The sequence below is a fragment of the Pelodiscus sinensis genome, chromosome Z, assembly GCF_052426305.1.
Source record: "Pelodiscus sinensis isolate ZL-2025 chromosome Z, ASM5242630v1, whole genome shotgun sequence".
Classification (NCBI taxonomy): Eukaryota; Metazoa; Chordata; order Testudines; family Trionychidae; genus Pelodiscus; species Pelodiscus sinensis.
In genome coordinates, this window is record NC_143085.1 from 20,192,108 (window position 1) to 20,210,477 (window position 18,370).

General features: G+C 46.4%; 1 protein-coding gene across 11 annotated transcripts in view; it reads right to left on the reverse strand.

Moving 5' to 3' along the window:
- The window catches only part of EP400 (E1A binding protein p400), a 105,405-nt gene that overhangs the window by 45,275 nt on the left and 41,760 nt on the right, over positions 1 to 18,370 (reverse strand). For 8 of the 11 annotated variants that reach the window (XM_089775213.1, XM_075898397.2, XM_089775212.1 and 5 more), the window contains 5 exons: positions 14,805 to 14,971; positions 12,355 to 12,509; positions 11,723 to 11,959; positions 10,516 to 10,680; positions 5,695 to 5,862 (listed from right to left, as the gene is read on the reverse strand). In XM_089775213.1, coding sequence (XP_089631339.1) covers positions 5,695 to 5,862; positions 10,516 to 10,680; positions 11,723 to 11,959; positions 12,355 to 12,509; positions 14,805 to 14,971 — 892 coding nt within the window. Of the gene's footprint in view, positions 1 to 5,690; positions 5,863 to 10,515; positions 10,681 to 11,722; positions 11,960 to 12,354; positions 12,510 to 14,804; positions 14,972 to 18,370 lie in introns of all 11 variants that reach the window. The other 3 variants (XM_089775214.1, XM_075898398.2, XM_075898393.2) reach the window with 2 other exon arrangements.

An 18,370-nucleotide genomic window follows, 5' to 3' on the forward strand; every position in this document is an offset into this window, starting at 1 on the left:
GATTATTTTGCAGGTGACCTTCATACAGGAGCCACTTGGGGAATACCCACCCATAAAATACCCACCTGGATAAGTGAAAAAACAAATTGACAAAGCCAAAAAAATACTCAGACATGAACTACTTCAAGACAGACCCAAAAGAGAAAACAACAGAACTCCTCTTGTTACCTACAGTCCACAACTCAGACCCCTCCAAGACATTATACACAATCTACAATCTATGTTGGAAAATGATCCCTCACTCTCAGAGGCCTTAGGAGAAAAACCTATTCTTGCCTACAGACAACTCACTAACCTGAAATGTATTCTTTCTGATAACCATGCCACACAACCACATCATAAACCTCCAGGAACCCAGCCCTGCAATCAAAAAAGATGCCAACTCTGCCCATATATCTACACTGGCGAATTCATCACTGGCGTAAACAACATAAGCCACAAAATCAAAGGGTCATTTGACCGTACATCCAGTAATTTGATCTATGCCATCAAATGCCAGCAGTGCCCCACTGCTATATATATTGGAGAAACTGTACAGTCTCTGAGGGAAAGAATCAATGGACAGAAATTGGATATACCTAAAGAAAATATATAGAAGCCTATTGGTGAGCATTTCAACTTGCCCTAATTACAATTTGACAGACTTGCAGGTGGCTGTCTTGTCACAAACCAGCTCTACAAGCCAAATACACAGAGAAGCCCTGGAATCCCAGTTCACCCACAAATTCAATTCACAAGCTAATGGACTCAATCGTGATATGGGCTGGTGGGGACTCTACCTATTTAATAACCACTGAAGGTGCTAAAAGCTCCCAGAGTCGTATCCTTCCTGTTTTAGGTATAGGCAGTCCCCGGGTTACGTTCAAGATAGGGACTGTAGGTTTGTTCTTAAGTTGAATTTGTATGTAAGTCGGAACTGGTACATATTGTAGGGGAAACTCTAGCCAAACATTTTTTTTAGTTTTGGATAGCATAGGGAAAGGTTAACTCCCCTCTAATGTTTGTTTTGCTGTCTGTTCCCCTGTTCAGAAGATTTCACATCTATTTCTGTCCCTGTGACAAACTCAGGACTAAAGGAGTAACTCATCAAATACCAAACAGCTCTGCACCATGCTTTGAGCTAATAGCTTTATTTCCACACACCACCCAGGGTTCTAGGAGGAGGGTCCTTTTTTTGCTAACACAATGAGGCCAGCACTTTGTTTGTTTTGGTGGAGTCTTTGTTTGCCCAGGGAGCCCAGCATGTATAGGGGGAGGAGGGGCGGAGAGGCTGCTTTTGTCTGCTGTTCGGCAGCCTGTTGCTCAGGGGAGGGGGCAGCCTGTTGCTGGCAGGGGGAGAGGGGGGAGGCGTGCAGGATGCGAGGCCGCGGGGGGGGGGCAGCGGGCGTGGGGAGGCACTTTTCCTCTGCCCGGCAGCTCTGCGGGATCCCTGTCCCTGTGGCCAGCTGCTGCAGGCAGAGGCCAGTTGGAGCCGGCCGAAGAGGAGGAGGAGGTGGATTCTAGGACCCAGGTGAGCGAGCCCTGGGGACGCTGTTGCGCTCCGGGAGCCCGGCATGTATAGAGGGGAGGAGGGGCAGAGAGGCTGCTTTTGTCTGTTCCGCAGCCTGTTGCTCAGGGGAGGGGGCAGCCTGTTGCTGGCACTGGGGTGGGGGGGGCAGCAGGCGTGGGGAGGCACTTTTCCTCTGCCCGGCAGCTCTGCGGGACCCCAGTCGGAGCCGGCCCGAGGAGGAGGAGGATCCTAGGACCCAGGTGAGCGAGCCCCGGGAATGCTGCTGCGCATGTGCGGGAGTTGCCTCACCCCGTTCGTATCTAGGGATCCGACGTAAGTCGGATCCACGTAAGTCGGGGACTGCCTGTATTGACTTCAATTTTCATCTGCTTAGGTTTAAGTATCCATTCTCCAGATACTTAATGATGCTGTGTCTCTCATTCTCCTCCCTTTTTCTTTCTCTCACCTCTCCTATTTATTTCAAGTTTTCATATCCCCAACTCAGAACTCCAGTCATCTGAAGAAGTGGGCTGTGCCCAGGGAAGCTCATGATACCATCTATAAAGTGCTACCAGACCATTTGTTGTTTTTTCATACAGGAACTGACTACAGAAAACAATATTCCTAAAGGACAGACCTCAATAACTGCATTTCTTGTTGTTTAGTAAACTTCTGTTTTGTCTTTAAGTTATCCCAGACATCCTGTTCTCTGTTTTCTCCCATTAACCTCTTGACTATGTATATAAAGAAGGCTGCAAAATACCTGATGTGTACAAGGGAACAAAGCCTTGAAAACCAAAGCTTAAATACAAAAGGCGAGGAAAGAAAAAAAATCAGATAATGAAGTCACTGCTATAGGCTCCTGCTGGAGTCTATGGACTGGGGAAGGAGGCTAAGCCTATAGCCCAAATGAAAGGACTTTCCATGGGGTTCAGAGGTGATGAAGGTCCATGTACTCTCACAGCTGCATCCTATGGGAAGGCAGGAAGGAAAAGAAATGCTGATATATGCAAAGCTTAGGCCCCCAATTTCAGGGGAAGTTATAACCCCATAAGCATAGGAAAAGATGATGTACAACTCCAGGAATCCAGACTACTGCTTTCTTCCTCATTGCTGCTATGCCCACAACCTGTCCACCTAGACCAGTGATCTCCAACCTTTTTACACCATAGATCACTTTTTGAATCTCAGAACAGGCAAAGATCTACCACCCCGCCCTTCCTTGAAGCCCCACCCTCTCTATTCTCCTCCTGTCCATCATTTGCTATCCCCAGCCCTTACTTACACTCTGAAACAGTTTATTTTTAAATTATGCGATATATAAAATTAAAAATCACCTGTTTATAGTTATGAAATAAATGGTCTTTTTTAAATTCATGCTATTTAAATCTAAAATGAAGTATTTATAATTGTACATTTTGTGGGGACAGAGTTCTGTGGCTGGGGGCAGGGAATAGGGTACTAGGAGAGCAGAGGACAGGGTTCTGTAGCAGGGGGCAGGGTGCCAATGGGGTCAGAGTTCGGGGAGTGGGGATGAGACAGGGGACAGAGTTCTGTAGCTTGGGACAGGGGACAGAGTTTGGGGAGTGGAAACGGGAATGGGGGCAGAGTTCTGTAGCTGGGGAGTGGGGGTAGGGGGCGGGGTGCCAATGGCAGCAGAGTCTCCCCTGCATCTGCCTCCTTCCAGGATTCCTCCATCGCCCCCCAGAGGGAAGCCAGCACGTTCCTCCTCCAGACCCAACTCCCCCCGCGGCACAGGGAAACCCCACATATGCCTGCCCTGGGGCCAACCCACCCACCCTGCGGCGGGGCCAAACTCCCTCTCCCGCGGTGCAGCCAACCCCCTTCCACAGCATGGCCAATCCCCGCGGGCGCCTGCCGCAGGCCCCTGCCCCGGGGCCAAACCCCCCTCCCACAGCGCAGCGCAGCCAACCCCCTCCTGCAGCACGGCCAACTCCTGCGGGCCCCTGCCCTGGGGCCAAACCCCCCTCCCGCGGCGCAGACTGGTCAAGCCAGCCCCCTCCCCCCACAGCGTGGCCAACCCCCGCAGACGTCTGCCCCAGGGCCAAACCGCCCTCCTGTGGTGCGCCCGCCCCTCCCCTCCCACAGTGCGGCCAACCCCCGCGGGTGCCTGGCCCGGAGCTGAGCCGCCTTGCACGCGGCAGGGCCAAACTCTCACGGGAGCCTTCCCCAAGGCCAAACCCCCCCTCCTGCCACGCGGACAAATCCTCATGGGAGCCTCCTCAGGCCAAACCCCGGGGCCGATCCCTGCGCTCAACTCATGCCTCCCAGGGAAGCCGCTGGACTTCTCTTCTGGAGCCGATGTCCCCTCCCCCAGCACGTGACAGAGCTGTGGGAGGAGAGCAGCCTGCGCACTTCCAGAGCTCCCGGAAGTGATGTGGGCTTCACCCAGGACTTCCGTCCACCCCGCGGGAAGCGGGCACTACACTAGAGGTAGGTAGTGGGGCTTCTCGGAGGTTGGGGGGGGGGGGGGAGAGAGTGGCGGGTGAAGGTGCCCGAACGCCTCGCGATCGACTGGTCAAGGCCTCGCAATCGACCAGTTGATCGCGATCGACGGGTTGGTGACCACGGATCTAGACTGTAGGACTGGGATTCCAGTACTGTTTTCCACATTGCAAAAACCTGCATGCAGTCGAGGCTTTTCTTCTCCAAAAAGTTAATAAAGCAGCATGCCTGCTGCCAAGCTCTAAACCCATAAAATCAATGGGACAGCACTGGATCCCAGAAAAATGTTGCTATCAACTGGAAATTGTTAATATCAAGATTGCTATTAGGAAGCATCTGCTGTAGTAAAAAATAATCAGGTCCCAGATTCTACTTTGAAAAATGGTAAATATTTTAAAATTGATATTTTACTATCCAGAGCAATTTTACTTAAGACGCTGCTTGTAAAGAGAAATTCTGAATATGTAGTGCAGCTGAAACCTCTATGAAGCAAAAGAGGCGTGCATTTTTACTTTTGGATTAAAGCAAGAGATTCTCAACCTTTTTCTTTCTGACCTCTCCTCTCCTCCAACAAGCTATAAAAACTCCAATTATGTCACGGCTGTCCTTCTGCATATAAAAGCAAGGGCTAGCATAACTGCCTACAGCAACTGCATGCAGCCCCATGTCACAGGGGACACCACGAAGTTAAGCAGCTCAGGTTTCAGCATGACGTTGGGTGGTGAGGCTTAGAGTGGTGGGGCTTCAGCTTTGTGCCCTGGGACACAGTGAATCTAATATACATCCTGCTTGGTGGATCCCCTGAAACCTTCCTGTGACCCCTTGAGAGCTTTGGATCCCTGGCTGAGAACTGCTGGTTTAAAGACTTGTGAGAGTTTAAGTAGCTCATTCCCCACCACTTTAACAGAACAAAATAGCTCCATCAATTACTTAGTGCATGTTTCTGGATTAAAACGCCCATTACCTGGCACCAATTAATAGGAAACTTGAAAAATATAAAAGCAATTTTGCTGCAGGTTGCACATCTCTAAACTGGGACCCTCTGGTCTGTCAACTTCCATAGGACCACAGATATTCCTGGAGGAGAGAGCAGGAGGGCCAGCAGCAGGGAGCCCAGCAGGACTGAGAGCCTAGAGGAAGCTGGTGATAGCAGGGCTAGTCCAGCCTGGTCGCTGCCTGGCAGCAAAACTAGTGCCATAGCACCCTGGGCAGCAAGGGGGCCAGACCACAGCCATCGTAGCCTGGACAGATGCAGGGCAATGTCAGCCCGGCTGGGGCCATGACAGCCCAGTAGGGGCCAGGGATGCATGCCATCCAGCAACAGGGTCGGGGGCTGCCTGAGTGATGTTGGGCTGGGATTACAGCAGCCCAGGCAGCAGCAGTGTCAGGGCTGCAGCAGCTTGGCAGAGGCATTGTTCCACTTGAGCAGCAATGAGGACAGGGACCACCAATTCTTGAATGGCAGAGGAGCCGGGGCTGCTTGCTGCCCAGCAGTGAGGTCAGGGCCACAGCAGCCCAGCCAGCAGCGGGGCCAAAGCAGTCCAGCTGGGGCCGGAGCAGCCAACAGGCAACCTGGCTAAGGTGGAATGATCCGGCAGGTGGGAGGGGCGGCAGGCTATGGGGCCATGGCAGGAGACCTCCTTTGGGATCCGTCAGGTCCTGAGGGTGCCAGACTAGGGAGGTCCAACCTGTAGCTAGATAACAAACTGGAAACTTAGCTTCATGACAGAGCAACCTACCTTGTGGGCTTACTGTTGTAGAAGTTGGCACAGCTGCTTGGTGCTGGTTTCCCAAAGCATTCAGAGCATTCTGAACAGTCCCAGCTTGAGAGACTGTCTGCATGACAACTGGACCCTGAGGCCGCAAATACTGCTGGCCTGGAGCTGAAACAATCTGAAGAACACTTCCTGCAATTGTGAGTTAAATGGAAAAAAAAGTCATATTTCCACAACAGATAATGTATGCCCTGCTGGGAATATCTGATTCAAAGTGACAACATTAAAAAGGTACTGTTTATCTAATGCATGTTATTAATTTAAGAAAGTTTGTAAAATTACCTCATTTTTACAAGCCAGACTAAAAAGGCAGCAAAGCAAGGTATTAAACATCTGTATAGTTATTTGATTTGTAAATTACTCCCATTTATGTATTCTCCCCCCACCCAATATGGAATACAGGCAGTCCCCAGGTTACGTACAAGATAGGGACTGTAGGTTTGTTCTTAAGTTGAATTTGTATGCAAGTCGGAACTGGTACATATTGTAGGGGAAACTCTAGCCAAACATTTCTCCAGAGCTCAGTTTTATTCTCCCACACCTCACTTCCCTCAGTCCTTTATTCTCAAGCTGAGGTGTCTGCTGAGAAAAGCCACTCCGCGTCTCCCTAGTCTGCTGGGGGGGGGGGGGGGGGGCGCTAGCTTCGCGTCTCCCTGGCCTGCTGGAGGGAAGCAGCTAGTGTGGGGTTGCCTCACCCCGTTTGTAAGTAGGGATCCGATGTAAGTCGGATCCATGTAACCCGGGGACTGCCTGTAGTTGAATCTTAATTTTGCTGTACATCTAATTTACTTACTGGATTCAAAATTTATCATTTTCTTTTATGAGGACAATCATCTAAATTAATTACATAAAGAAATATCCCCACTTAGGAAGAAAGACACTTATGTAGGGCCACACCAAATCCATAGCCATGAAAAACGTATTAGGGTCCATGAAATCTTGTCTCTCCCCGTGAAATCTGGTCTTTTGTGTGCTTTTTACCCTATACCAGTGTTTCCCAATTTTATTTGGCCGAGGAACCCTTTTCAGCTTTTCAGAATTTCAAGGAACCCCTAGATTTGTCAACCAAAAAAAAAGGGGGGGGGGTGAGAGGGAAAATCCCCACCAATGCATGAAAATCACATTCCTTCCGAGACCCCCCCCACCCCCTTTCCTTGAGGCTTCATTCACTCTGTTCCCCACCTCTCCATCACTTGCTATTCCCAGCCCTTATACACTCTCACTAGGTTGAGACAGGAGGTGTGGGGTAAGAATGAAGGATGTGGGTGTGGGAAGGGGTGAGAAGTACAAGCTCTGGGAGGGAATTTGGATGCAAGAGAAGGGGATGTTGGTTCGGGAAGGGGTCTCCAGGGAGTGTTGGGCTCAGGTGGAAGGTTGGGGTGCTGAGCAAGCCATGGGATTGTGGATGTGAGGGTGCAGGAGTTTGGACTGGATATGTGAGGGACTCAGGGCAAGAAGATTGTGAGTATGATGGGCTCTGGGCACAGATTTGTGATGTGTGGATGGTGCAGGACTGTTGTGGCAGAAGACTGAGGATGTGGGGATGCAGGAGTTTGGGGATGTAAGAGGCTCAGGATAGGGAGTTCCAGTGTATAATAGGCACAGATTTGGGGTCAGGTGGTGCAGGAGTGTTATGATGCTGCAGTGAGATGGGGGTTTGAACCCAACTGGGGGCTTGTTGGCCAGGCTTAATTTTTAAATAAAAGATTATGTCAAACTCAAAAGGTTTTAACATTGTCTTTATTTATGAGAGGGGTGAGGAACCTGTTCTGAGTTAGTTGGGGCCACACAAGTGAGATGCAAAAAAACCCAACATCCCTCCAAAAAACCCCAAGCCTCACTAACGTGGTCCCAAATGTGCTGGTAGGGGCAAGGGACAGAGTGAAAATGGGTGCTGGGGCTGGGGAGAGGGTGCTGCTGGGTGGAAGGATGCTGGCTCAGGTGGCAGGGTGCTGGGGTCAGGGACATGGTCCTGCTGGGCACTAGGGTGACTGGCAGGGTGCAGGAGCCAGGGCGGTGCTGAGTCCTGGGGTGTGAGGCAGGGTGCTGGGGCCAGGACAGGGAGGGGACTTGGGTAGGAGTTGAACCTCCCTGATCTGACACCCTCTGGACCTCACTGGTCCCAGATGAGGGATTTTTGGACCAGGGGAGGTCATTTCAGGGCTCCTGGTTCCCCCCTCTTCCCCCCACTAGGCTTCTTTGCACCTCTATCCCCTGCAACCCAACTGAGCTGCCCACCCCTGCTGGTTCCCTGCACCTCCCCCAAAACCATCCCCCACAATCCAAGGGAGTGCAGCACCAGTTCCCTGCAGCCCCTCACACCCAGCTGAGCTGCCCATCTGTTCCATATGCCCTCCCACATCTACCTCAGCCCAGCTGAGCCCTGCACTGTTTCCCTGCATGCCTCCCACACAGCACAGCTGAGCCCTGTTTCCCTGCACCTCTCCCAAGCCCTGCAAAACTGCTGAGCCAAGCACCCATTCCCTGCCCCTCCTTCCCCTTGAGTCTAGCCCCAGTTCCCAGCACCTTCCTCCTCCTGCAGCTGCTCTGAGCTCCCCCCACACACACTCCCACCCCGCAGCCAAGCCCAGCTTCCCGGACCACCTCCCCACTCTGCAACCCAGCTGAGCTCAATTTCCCTGCACCTTCCCCCAAACCATGCAGACATGCTGAGCCAGCGCTGATTCCCTGCCTCTGCCTCCCTCCTGCCCTCTCCTTGGCTGTTTCTACACTGGTGCGATCTTGCACCAAAGTAGCTGCTCTTGCGCAAAAACTTGCTTCCTGTTTACACTGGCCGCGTGTTCTTGCGCAAGTAAACTGACGTTCTCATGTATGAAATCAGGGCTTCTTGCGCAAGAACTATGATGCTCCCGCTCAGGAATAAGTCCTTTTGCGCAACTGTTCTTGTGCAAGAGGCCAGTGTGGACAGGCAACGTGAATTTCTTGCGCAAGAAAGCCCTATGGCTAAAATAGCCATCGACACTTTCTTGGGCAAGAGAGCATTCACACTGCCATAGATGCCCTTGTGCAAAAGCACAGCTTGCAAGTACTGAGTTCATGTGGCTTGTTTGGGTGTGCCACTGTGGCACCCTTGTTATTAATAAATATTTTAAAAACTTTTTACCTTCTCTCTCTGCTGCCATGTCTCCTCCCCTTATTCCATCAGCTCCCCTGGTGCCTGCTGCCCTCCAATCCCTCACCCTCCTCTGGTGCTTGTCCCGCCCCTGCAGGTGTCTGCTCTTCTGCTTCACCCCCAGAATCCCCTGGCACTTGCACCTTCCCTTACCCCTGCACCCTCCTGGTGCCTCCCCCTTCCCTCATTGCCCCTACCTCCTTTGCCCTCTTTTTCCTTGATGCCCACCCCCTCACCACCCTCTGCCCCCGTTCCTCTCATGCCCCTCTGTGCCCTCACACATGACTTGCTCCATCCCGGCCTTCCTCATGCCCACCCCACCCTGGCATTTGTCTCTCCTCTACCCTGTCCCTTTGGTGCCTTCCCCTCTCTTCCCTCCCCCTCTGCACAAGCCCCTTCCTCTCCCAGCCCTTCCCCTTCCCCTACCTTCTGCCTTCCACTTTGAGGGGCTGGAGTCTGTGCTCCGTCCCCAGACTCCGAACCCACAACTCAGCTGCACGGCGCAACGCAGCGCCCAGCAGTTTTAAAATCCTGGGCCGTCTCCCCGCCCACCGGTTTGAGCACACTGTGCAAGACAGCAACAGCCAGCAAGGGGGAGCTCAGTGAAGGTTGCACACAGCAGGGACAGGCCAGGGACAGGGCTGGGGGAGAGATGCTCTGGGTCGGGGTGGGATGACGCGCGCGTGGGAGGAGTAGGGGGGCTTGCTCCAGCTCTAAATATTGGTGGAGCATGGGCACCACGAGCACACACAACTCACCGCCCATTCCTCTGCTGGCTAGCCGGCTCTCTCTCTCTTTCAGAGGAGGCTCCTCACGGAACCCCTAGTTTTGCTTCGCGGAACCCCAGGGTTCCCCCGAGCACCAATTGGGAAACACTGCCCTATACTATACAGATTTCACAAGGAAAACCAAATTGGTGTCCTGAGCCAAAAGGAAGTTGCAGGAGGGTCACAAGATTATTTTAGGGGGGTTGTGGTACTACCACTCTTATGCCTGTACTGCTTTCAGAGGTTGTTAGCTGGGTGTACAGCTCTAAAGCAAGCACCCTCAAGCAGCAACATAGAAGTAAAGGTGTCAATATCATATTATGCTGCCCTTACTTCTGCGTTGCTGCCTGCAGAGCTGGGTCCACAGTTAGTAGTCACCACTCTTCAGCTGCCCAGCTCTGAAAGAAGCAACTCAGATGTAAGGATGCTATGGTATGGTATTGCCACTCTCACTACTGCTGATGATAGCTCTGCTTGCAGACGTGGGCTCTGAGCCAACACCTGTGGCTCTGGGTTAAAATATAGACAACATGTTTATTATGAAGAGAGAAAAAAGTTACACTGCAGAAACAAGGTTAAAGATTATATGAATTTTGCTCCATATGACTATACATTTCATTTTTGATAAAAGAATTATTTTATTCTATTTGCACGAATATATTCGTGACTGAAATAGTCAAATAAAATTTATAAAAATCCTGTAATTTCATTTCTCTAACTGGTCAACACTTTTTCTTGAGAAATTGCCCCTCACTTCACATATATGGATCAATACCTCCTTTTTAATATGCTTCAAGCAAACCAATGAGGAAAGCCTTCCCCATTCCAATCATCTAGTATCTCAACATTAAGAAACCTACTGACTAAAGCTGGACAGAAGAGTACCTTGCAGCTGCAGAGGCTGCCCTGCTGTAAGCTGGCGGAGTTGGCTGTGTGATAAAGTAAATTTATTTCCTTGAAACTGCAGTGTTACAGGCGTCTCTGGCTGCGCAATTCTGCCTTGTGCTGATGCTATGGAAGCCAGGTGGGCTATTTTTACTACCTCACCGCCTGTTAAGGAGGGAAACACGCATTAATGAATGCCCTTCAGCCCACAATTCTAAATGTTGGTTAGTAGACTGGTGCTGAAGCGCCTTTCATGCATAATTATATTTAGTGCTCCAAAAGTGTCATATAAAAGTTCAGCAGGTATTGCTTTCTGTATTTATGGGGCAGACTGGAAAAAAACTGATCATTTCAAATTAAATATCAACAGTTGAAAAGTTATCCTTTCACTTTTAGTAGCAAAAAGTATATGAGCTACCTGAAAACTCATGTGACACTTTATAATAAAATAAGTATACATATTAAAGTGATCTCCACTGCCTTTTCAAGAGCACTAAGAGAGGTTTAAAGAAACAAAATAGTCACTCAAAATAAAATGAGAACACACACATTTTAAATAGCCTGAATATTAAAATGTGCTACTTAAGCAAGATTTATATTAAGAGAGCTGCATTTAGACAAGTGAAAAAAGCTTTAAAATGCTAAGATTTTTCTGATTTAAATGCAGAAAGCTTACAAGCAAAAAGCAGCAAGTATTATAAATAGTTACAAAATGGTGGCATGACATTTAGCTTTTGTAAAGGCAGTGCATTACCCCAGAGATAAAATTAATACATCAGTGCTCAGTATTCGATATCCATGCTAATAGGCAGGGCACATACAACCTTAAAGCAAAGCCTCACTGCTTTTCTCTGCCTAACAGTTGTGACTTTTGTCTCTGCTAGAGACCTTTAAGCAGATGGATTAGTGTTTAATATGAAAAGAATAATTAGGATAGAGCTAAAATATTTGGTCTGAAGGAAGACTTGCCAGCAGAGGAAACATGCAGAAATAGGAGATTAAGTTGACACCGCTAATATATGTCCACAGCAATTCTATTGTTTCTTATCCAATTTTTGATTTTCCTTGGTCAGAAGCAGCATAGTGAGCAAGGCTAATCAGAAGAGTGAAAAAAACAAAGATTCTGTACACATTTTAGGGTGCCTAGTAACTTAACCTCATTGCAGTAAAAAAGGTGGGAGAAACCTTGAAAGGGGAGGCCACTTACTAGGCAACCGTGCCTGGGCCTGAGAGGTCAGTACCAGCCTCTGAGGCAGCACACTTTGTTGGATGGTGTGCGAGGGGGCCTGTGGCTGGGTCTGGCCTAGCTGTGAGGCATGTGCAGTGGTCTGACCCCGCTGTTTCACAGGATTGGCTGTGCTAGTTGCTGTGGTGAAGGTCGCTGTTGGCTGGTGTCTTGGAGCACTGGTAGAAGCCTGAGTTGTCTGAAACTGTGCTGCTGCAGCTGCAATTAATAAGGTTTGTTTGTGCAAGCTGTTAGAGATTTTAACTCCATTGTTTTAAACAACCTGCATTAAAAAGAAACCTTCCAACAGGATATTAAAATGGCTAAAGGAATGGCTTTTCCTTATAGCCTGGGATTTCTACTGGCACCTATCACTCCATCCTATTTTTACAACATTATATAATTGGTAAGCATTTTTTAAAAAGACTAAGTATATCTGCAAATACACTGTAAGTCCCTAACATCAACAGAACATTATGTACACTTGGGGTTAGGCTACACTGGATTAGTAATCTAGACCACCAAGCTGGAAGAAACATGAGTTCTAATAACAGACTAACAAACCTCTGAATATACTGATGCATAACTACCTATGATAGCAATATCTTTCTTACCTTGATTTGCAGATACTGTAGCAATGGGTGATCGCCCTCGCACTTGTCCCTGCTGAGTTACTGTTGCTGTGGTCACTGTCCGTTGTACTTGAGTACTCGGAAAAACAACAGTCCTGCCCTCAGGCTTTTGCCCATACTGAACTGGTTGAAACAACCTGCAAAGTATATTCAAAATAAAAGCTTAAGAAAAAATTAACTGAGCCTTTAAAAATCCACTCAGCTTTCCTAGGTGACTTAAAAACTTAGACCACCAATTCCTGCTAAACTGAAGCTTTCCTTAAAGTTTCAACTGATGTGATATTGATTTCTTGAATCTGTAGACCAACAGCTCCATTGCCTCTGCTGCTGCTCAAAGCTTCTCTGAGAGGAGCAATAGCATGACACTGAATAAGAGTCAGGTTGGCTTCACTGACTACTACTTTAAAAATCTTGTGAAACAACAGAAGTTGCTGACACTTATTTGGGAAAGCTATATCGGTAACACATAGATGTGGAGTTATATGAGGAGAGGAAAAGCTACAGGGAGGGGAGGAACAGAGATATTCTGCCTCTCTACACAGCTAAGGAGAAGGAAGGAGGACAAGGGAGAAAGTTCCTTCTATTTTGCTAATTCTACATCTATAAAGGGAGCACCTGAACAGGACTCAACACTGGTAGAAATTCTAGCATCCCACATCGGCCTTCATTGATGAGTTTCTTATCTAATCACATTTGACACCAGACTCTGTCTGCCAGATATCTGATAAAGTTTGCAAGTTTTGTTATTAAATACTAGAAAATCAACAGGTATGCAGAACTTATGCAAAATCTGGACACTAAGCTCTACAGGGAGGAACTGACACCTTTATTTCAACAGCAGCTCCTAGTGAAAGATTCCACCCACATATTTGTATAGTGCACATGCAGAACAATTAACACTACTATGATTGACCTGCAAAGATTGGGGCAAAAAACAGGAGAAAGGAGAAGGTAATTAAGACCGTCAAGCCAGAACATCTATAACCTGCTGATTCTTCAGTACACTGGTTCCTTATATGAAAAATACTTTTAAAGTATACTGACATATGTTCCTACATTACTGCAGAGACAGCTAAATGCCTGAAGAACAACCCACAAAATATTTGCTAATTCTGCGAGCTCCAGTATTCTAGGACAGTGATTCTCAACCTTTTCTTTTATAAAGTACCCCTTTTAAAAACAAAAATAAAATTATAAGTACCCCCAAGACCTACAGTTTTCAGACACACACTTTTTTTTTTTTATCACTGCAACACATTTTGTTTAAACAGCTTAATCATAGCTGAGTGGGCGATGAAATTTTTGGGTGTCAAAAGTACAAAAATAATGAAGCGCTATAAAACTTAAAACAAAAATTCAGTTTTCTCCAAATTTCAGTTATGTTTCAGGTACAGATTTCAGGTACTTGACATCTCTCAAGTATCCCTAAGGGTACTCGAACCACTGGTTGAGAAACACTGCTCTTGGATGCTCTAGGAGAAACACTGCTTTACTAAAACCAAAGGCTATCTTACTTTTATATTAGAGTGAACTATAATATCAAACTAGCTAGAGTAAATATTCAGCAAGTTCAAAGACTGTCTCAAAGTGGATCTCCGGGCTGGCTACAGTGTACTATAAAGAAGGCAATGGGAGCATGCTAAAATGTCGCACTCTAATTGCCTCACATAGATGCTGCTGGTTCAAAGTAAAAGGTACCTATCTGACATTAACATACATTAAATGCAAACTAGGTACCTGTTAGTTGCGCCAGCAGCACTCACACCAGATAGTTAGGGCACAACAATTTGGTGCACTTTGCAGTTTACACCTCCACAGTCCGCACTGTGAAACAGCCTATGTCTTGCATTTCACAAAGCAGCTCCATACCTGCCTGGCATGAAAGCATATCAGGTCTACTAAACTATAATTATCTTATAACAGCCTAAATATGCTTTAGTAAACCAAAGTCCTAGTTCTGAGGGCAAACAAGCTGGAAGGTACTATACAATACCATCAAAATAAACAACGGAGTATAATGTGGTATGACAAATGTAATACATTACGAGAAGGGGGCTTAAGAGCTAATATTCAGTTTCACTGTTAACATTTTTAAAATACAGCTGGTCCCCGAGTTGCAAACGGTCAACTTACAACCATTCGCAGTTAAGACCAAAACTGTCGTAAATGGCAGACCCTGAGTTACGAACGCAATCTGCGCTTATGAACAGCACGGTCGTGTGTAACTCAATGGGGTCTGACTTATGAACAAAATGAATTAAAACCAATTACTTGGTCCATAACCGGTTCGTAAGTGGGGAAGAGGCTGTACAATGAATTATAAATTAGATGCAAGTAATGATGGATTACTTCTGAAAAGTTTAAGATGAAATGAATTCCTTTTTTAAAATTCTAGCTCAAGCAAGAACATTTTCATATGAAGTTAAGTGTACCTGCTTGGTTTGAGCTTTACTGGGTTGGGTCTGGCTGGATGATGAGGGGAGTTGTAGATCTCTTCGATAAGCTTTCTGGTCACCTTTTGTTTTGGCAGTACTTGTGCTTCATAGTGAGTCATTTTATTTTCCATCCCAATCAGATCAAAAAGACACATGTCTGTATCCTAAGGTTATTGTGAAAAAATAAGGTTTACAAGTCAGCACATAAAAACAATAATAAAAAAATCTTCTGACTTATTGACTGCTTAAAGTGAAACTAACATTAGTTGATTGCCTTATTTACAGCATATATTTCAAAGGAAAAAAATAAGGGATTTTTTTAGGTAATAAAAATAAACTAAAAATACTGAAACTCCAGATTTTTTGGTCATAACTACAGTTGACAATCCCACTGTTAGTGTAAAATTGGCTTGAAGAAGCCAATTGATTGATAGGGTTTGGGAAATCAGGACTTTGCTTTATCTAAGTTGCAGTTTTCCTGGTATTTCAAATATCAGTTGAGCTAGACAGCAACAAATGCAGTTCATAAATATCAGCACGTAAACATGAAACCGCTGAAAAATTCAGCGGTTACATGTTTACAAAAATAAATTTTTGCTAACATCCCTAGAAGATACACAGTTACATGCTGCAGACTCCAATATAAAGCAATAGCTGGCTCCCAAGAGCAGGGCCGGCAGCTGGAGCAGATATGCACCAAGAACGGGGCTTATGCACGCTAGCTCCCAGTTACTGGCCCCATTCCCAAGAAGCCAGTTGCCACCTCATGCTGCAGATTTTGATAGGGAGTCCGCAGCATGGGGTGGCAGTGGGCTCCCTGGGAGTGGAGCTGGGTTGTTACTGTAACAGAAACCAATAAGCTGATTTTGGAGGTTAATCGTTTAAACAATTACACTCTTAAATCCCTAGTTCTCCCAATTTTCTTCTAATTTCAGAGTGTTTTTGGGCACAGGACAGTTCCGGAAGACAAAAAACATAACAGTAATGCAGAATTAAGCCTATTTTTCTTCAGATAGCTGAAACATAAATGCCAGCTACTCAACCATTTCTTACAATGTAAACTGCAGGGAGAAAGAGAAATGTAGTGAACGTGTAATAAATTAAGTGGACTGCTGTCGTGGTAATCCTGTTAGATGCTATCTAGCCAAGAATAAAAGAGGAAAGACTATTTTGGGGTCAATTTTCTAGCTCTCTCCTCATGTGGGGTGAGCAGAGTGGGTCCTAAAGAGGACTGCTCAGTCACAGGTGCAGCTGCCAAGATGCCTGATCTGCCTTGGTCCTCAAGCAAGACGACTGCATCACACACCCGTCGCCTGTGTGTCAGTCTGTGACTGGGAACTTCTGGATCTCACTGTCCTGTTCCCGTTGCCACTCGAAGATTACCACTGACTTTTTGACTTGTACAGGTATCGTTTTCCCAAAAGCTGAAAGATACCGTTGCGGGACTTCTTTTAAAGTGAAGAGACTGGCACACAATAGTCACCACACTATCCTAGACAGATAGTGGCTTGAAACCAAATGGCATGGACACATGATGATTAGAGATCATCTATCTACCTTCACAGCTGCTGTAACAATACACAAAAGTTTCACCTCCATTGTGCAGTTATCCTCAGTCTGCTCTGCCATTGAGGACTTCTTGGATCACACTTTGTCTGAAACCTCGCCCTTGACTGTTTTGCCAAGGGTGATCCTAAGGGAGTACATGACTACAGGCAGCATTACTCTTGGGATGTCACTGGAACACGCAAGGTTCTCCACTAAAGTGATGATCCATGGAGAGGAAAATGTAAGAAAACTTCTCAACTTTGGAACCTGGAATATAACGTACCCTGATGGATAACTCAAAGAGTGATCAACCAGAGCAATATACAGCTATCATTGCTTGCAAATTGAATCAGTTTAGCATCATATTGCTGCCTTGTCCAAAACTAGAAGAGCTGATGAAGGACAGGTGAGGAAAGAGAAAGGAGACACCAACTTTCTGGAAGGTAAAATCTTTAGATGAACTTTGATTGTATGGAGTAGGATTTGCTATAAAGAACAAGCTTCTAAATAAGATAAGATCATTCTTCTGTTGGACGATACTCAGACCTGTGGAAAGGAACAATCAGGAAAGAAGGAGTTGGCAAAAGCAATTCAAATGGAATGATGCTCCCAACCAAGTGTGCTGAACATGAACATATCATCACGAACACTTTTTCAACAAAAGGACAACTTCAAAAAATCTTGGAGACACCCACATTCAAAGCACTGGCATCTTCTCAGCTACCTCATAGTTTGCGCTTGAGATTACAATGATGTACTTCTTACAAGAACAATGACAATTGCTGATGACTGTGCCTCATTCAGTTGCTGATGATCATTGCCTCATTCAATCCACAATGAAAATTAGGATCACACCCAAATGGAAGCTACAAAAGAAGCAGGCACAAGCTGACGGTTCAAGTTCTGAAGGACCCCATTAAGCATGATCACTTCCAAGCAGTCTTAGAAGAAAATCTTCCATCAGAGTTTCTGGAAGAAATTGGAACATTGGAGCTAGCTGAAAGAAGCAATCATCAATACCTGTGAGGAAACCATAAGCTATCACACCAGAAAATATCAGAACTGGTTTGAAGAGAATGATGTTGAAATCGAGCAACTCAGCAATGACAAGAGAATGGCATTTTGTGCTTCGAAGAATGATATAAATTGCAATACAAAGAGAGAAGGCCGTGCTAACGCAAAAACAGAAGTCCAATGTAAAACCAGAGAACTCAAGAACAAATGGCGGACTGAGAAAGCACAAGAACTCCAACATTTTGTGGACACCCATAATACAAGTGATTTCTTTAAGAGCCATTAAGGTTTTTTATGGGCCAACTTGTCATGGCATGAACTCCCTTCACTTTAAGGATAGAGCCACACTTCTGAAGGACAACAAAGCCATTAATTTTCACTGAAAAGAACATTATGAAGATTTTCTTAATCATAACTCCATGGTTGTGGGTGAAGTTCTTGAGCAAATCCCCCAATGACCTTCTAGGGATGAACTTCAAGACTCTCTCAATTTGCATGAGGCATATAATGACCTCAAGCAAATGAAGAACCACAAGGTAGCAGGTCCAGATGGGATCCCTGCTAAAATCTTTAAAGACGGCAGACCAGAGTTAATTCGGCAGCTTAGCCAGTGAAACGAGGAATGCCTTGATTGCAACCCTCTTTTAGAAATTGATAAAGCTAACTGTGGAAACTATCATGGAATCTCCCTCATTGTTGCAGGCAAAAGTCCTGGAACGGGTCCTTGCAAACTGTCTTCTGCCTCTGTCAGAAGAAATTTTACTGGAGTCACACAGTGGCTTCCGACCATGTCACGGATCTGCAGATATGATCTTCATTGCACAGCACCAGCAAGAAAAGTGTCGGGAGCAAAATCAACTACTGAATATGGCTTTTATTGATCTAACTAAAGCCTTTGACTCAGTGAATAACCATGTTCTTTGAACTGTACTTCTGCTCTATCTATTTATCAGGATATCCAATCTTCAATGTCCTAAAGTTGCTTCAAGACAACATGAAAG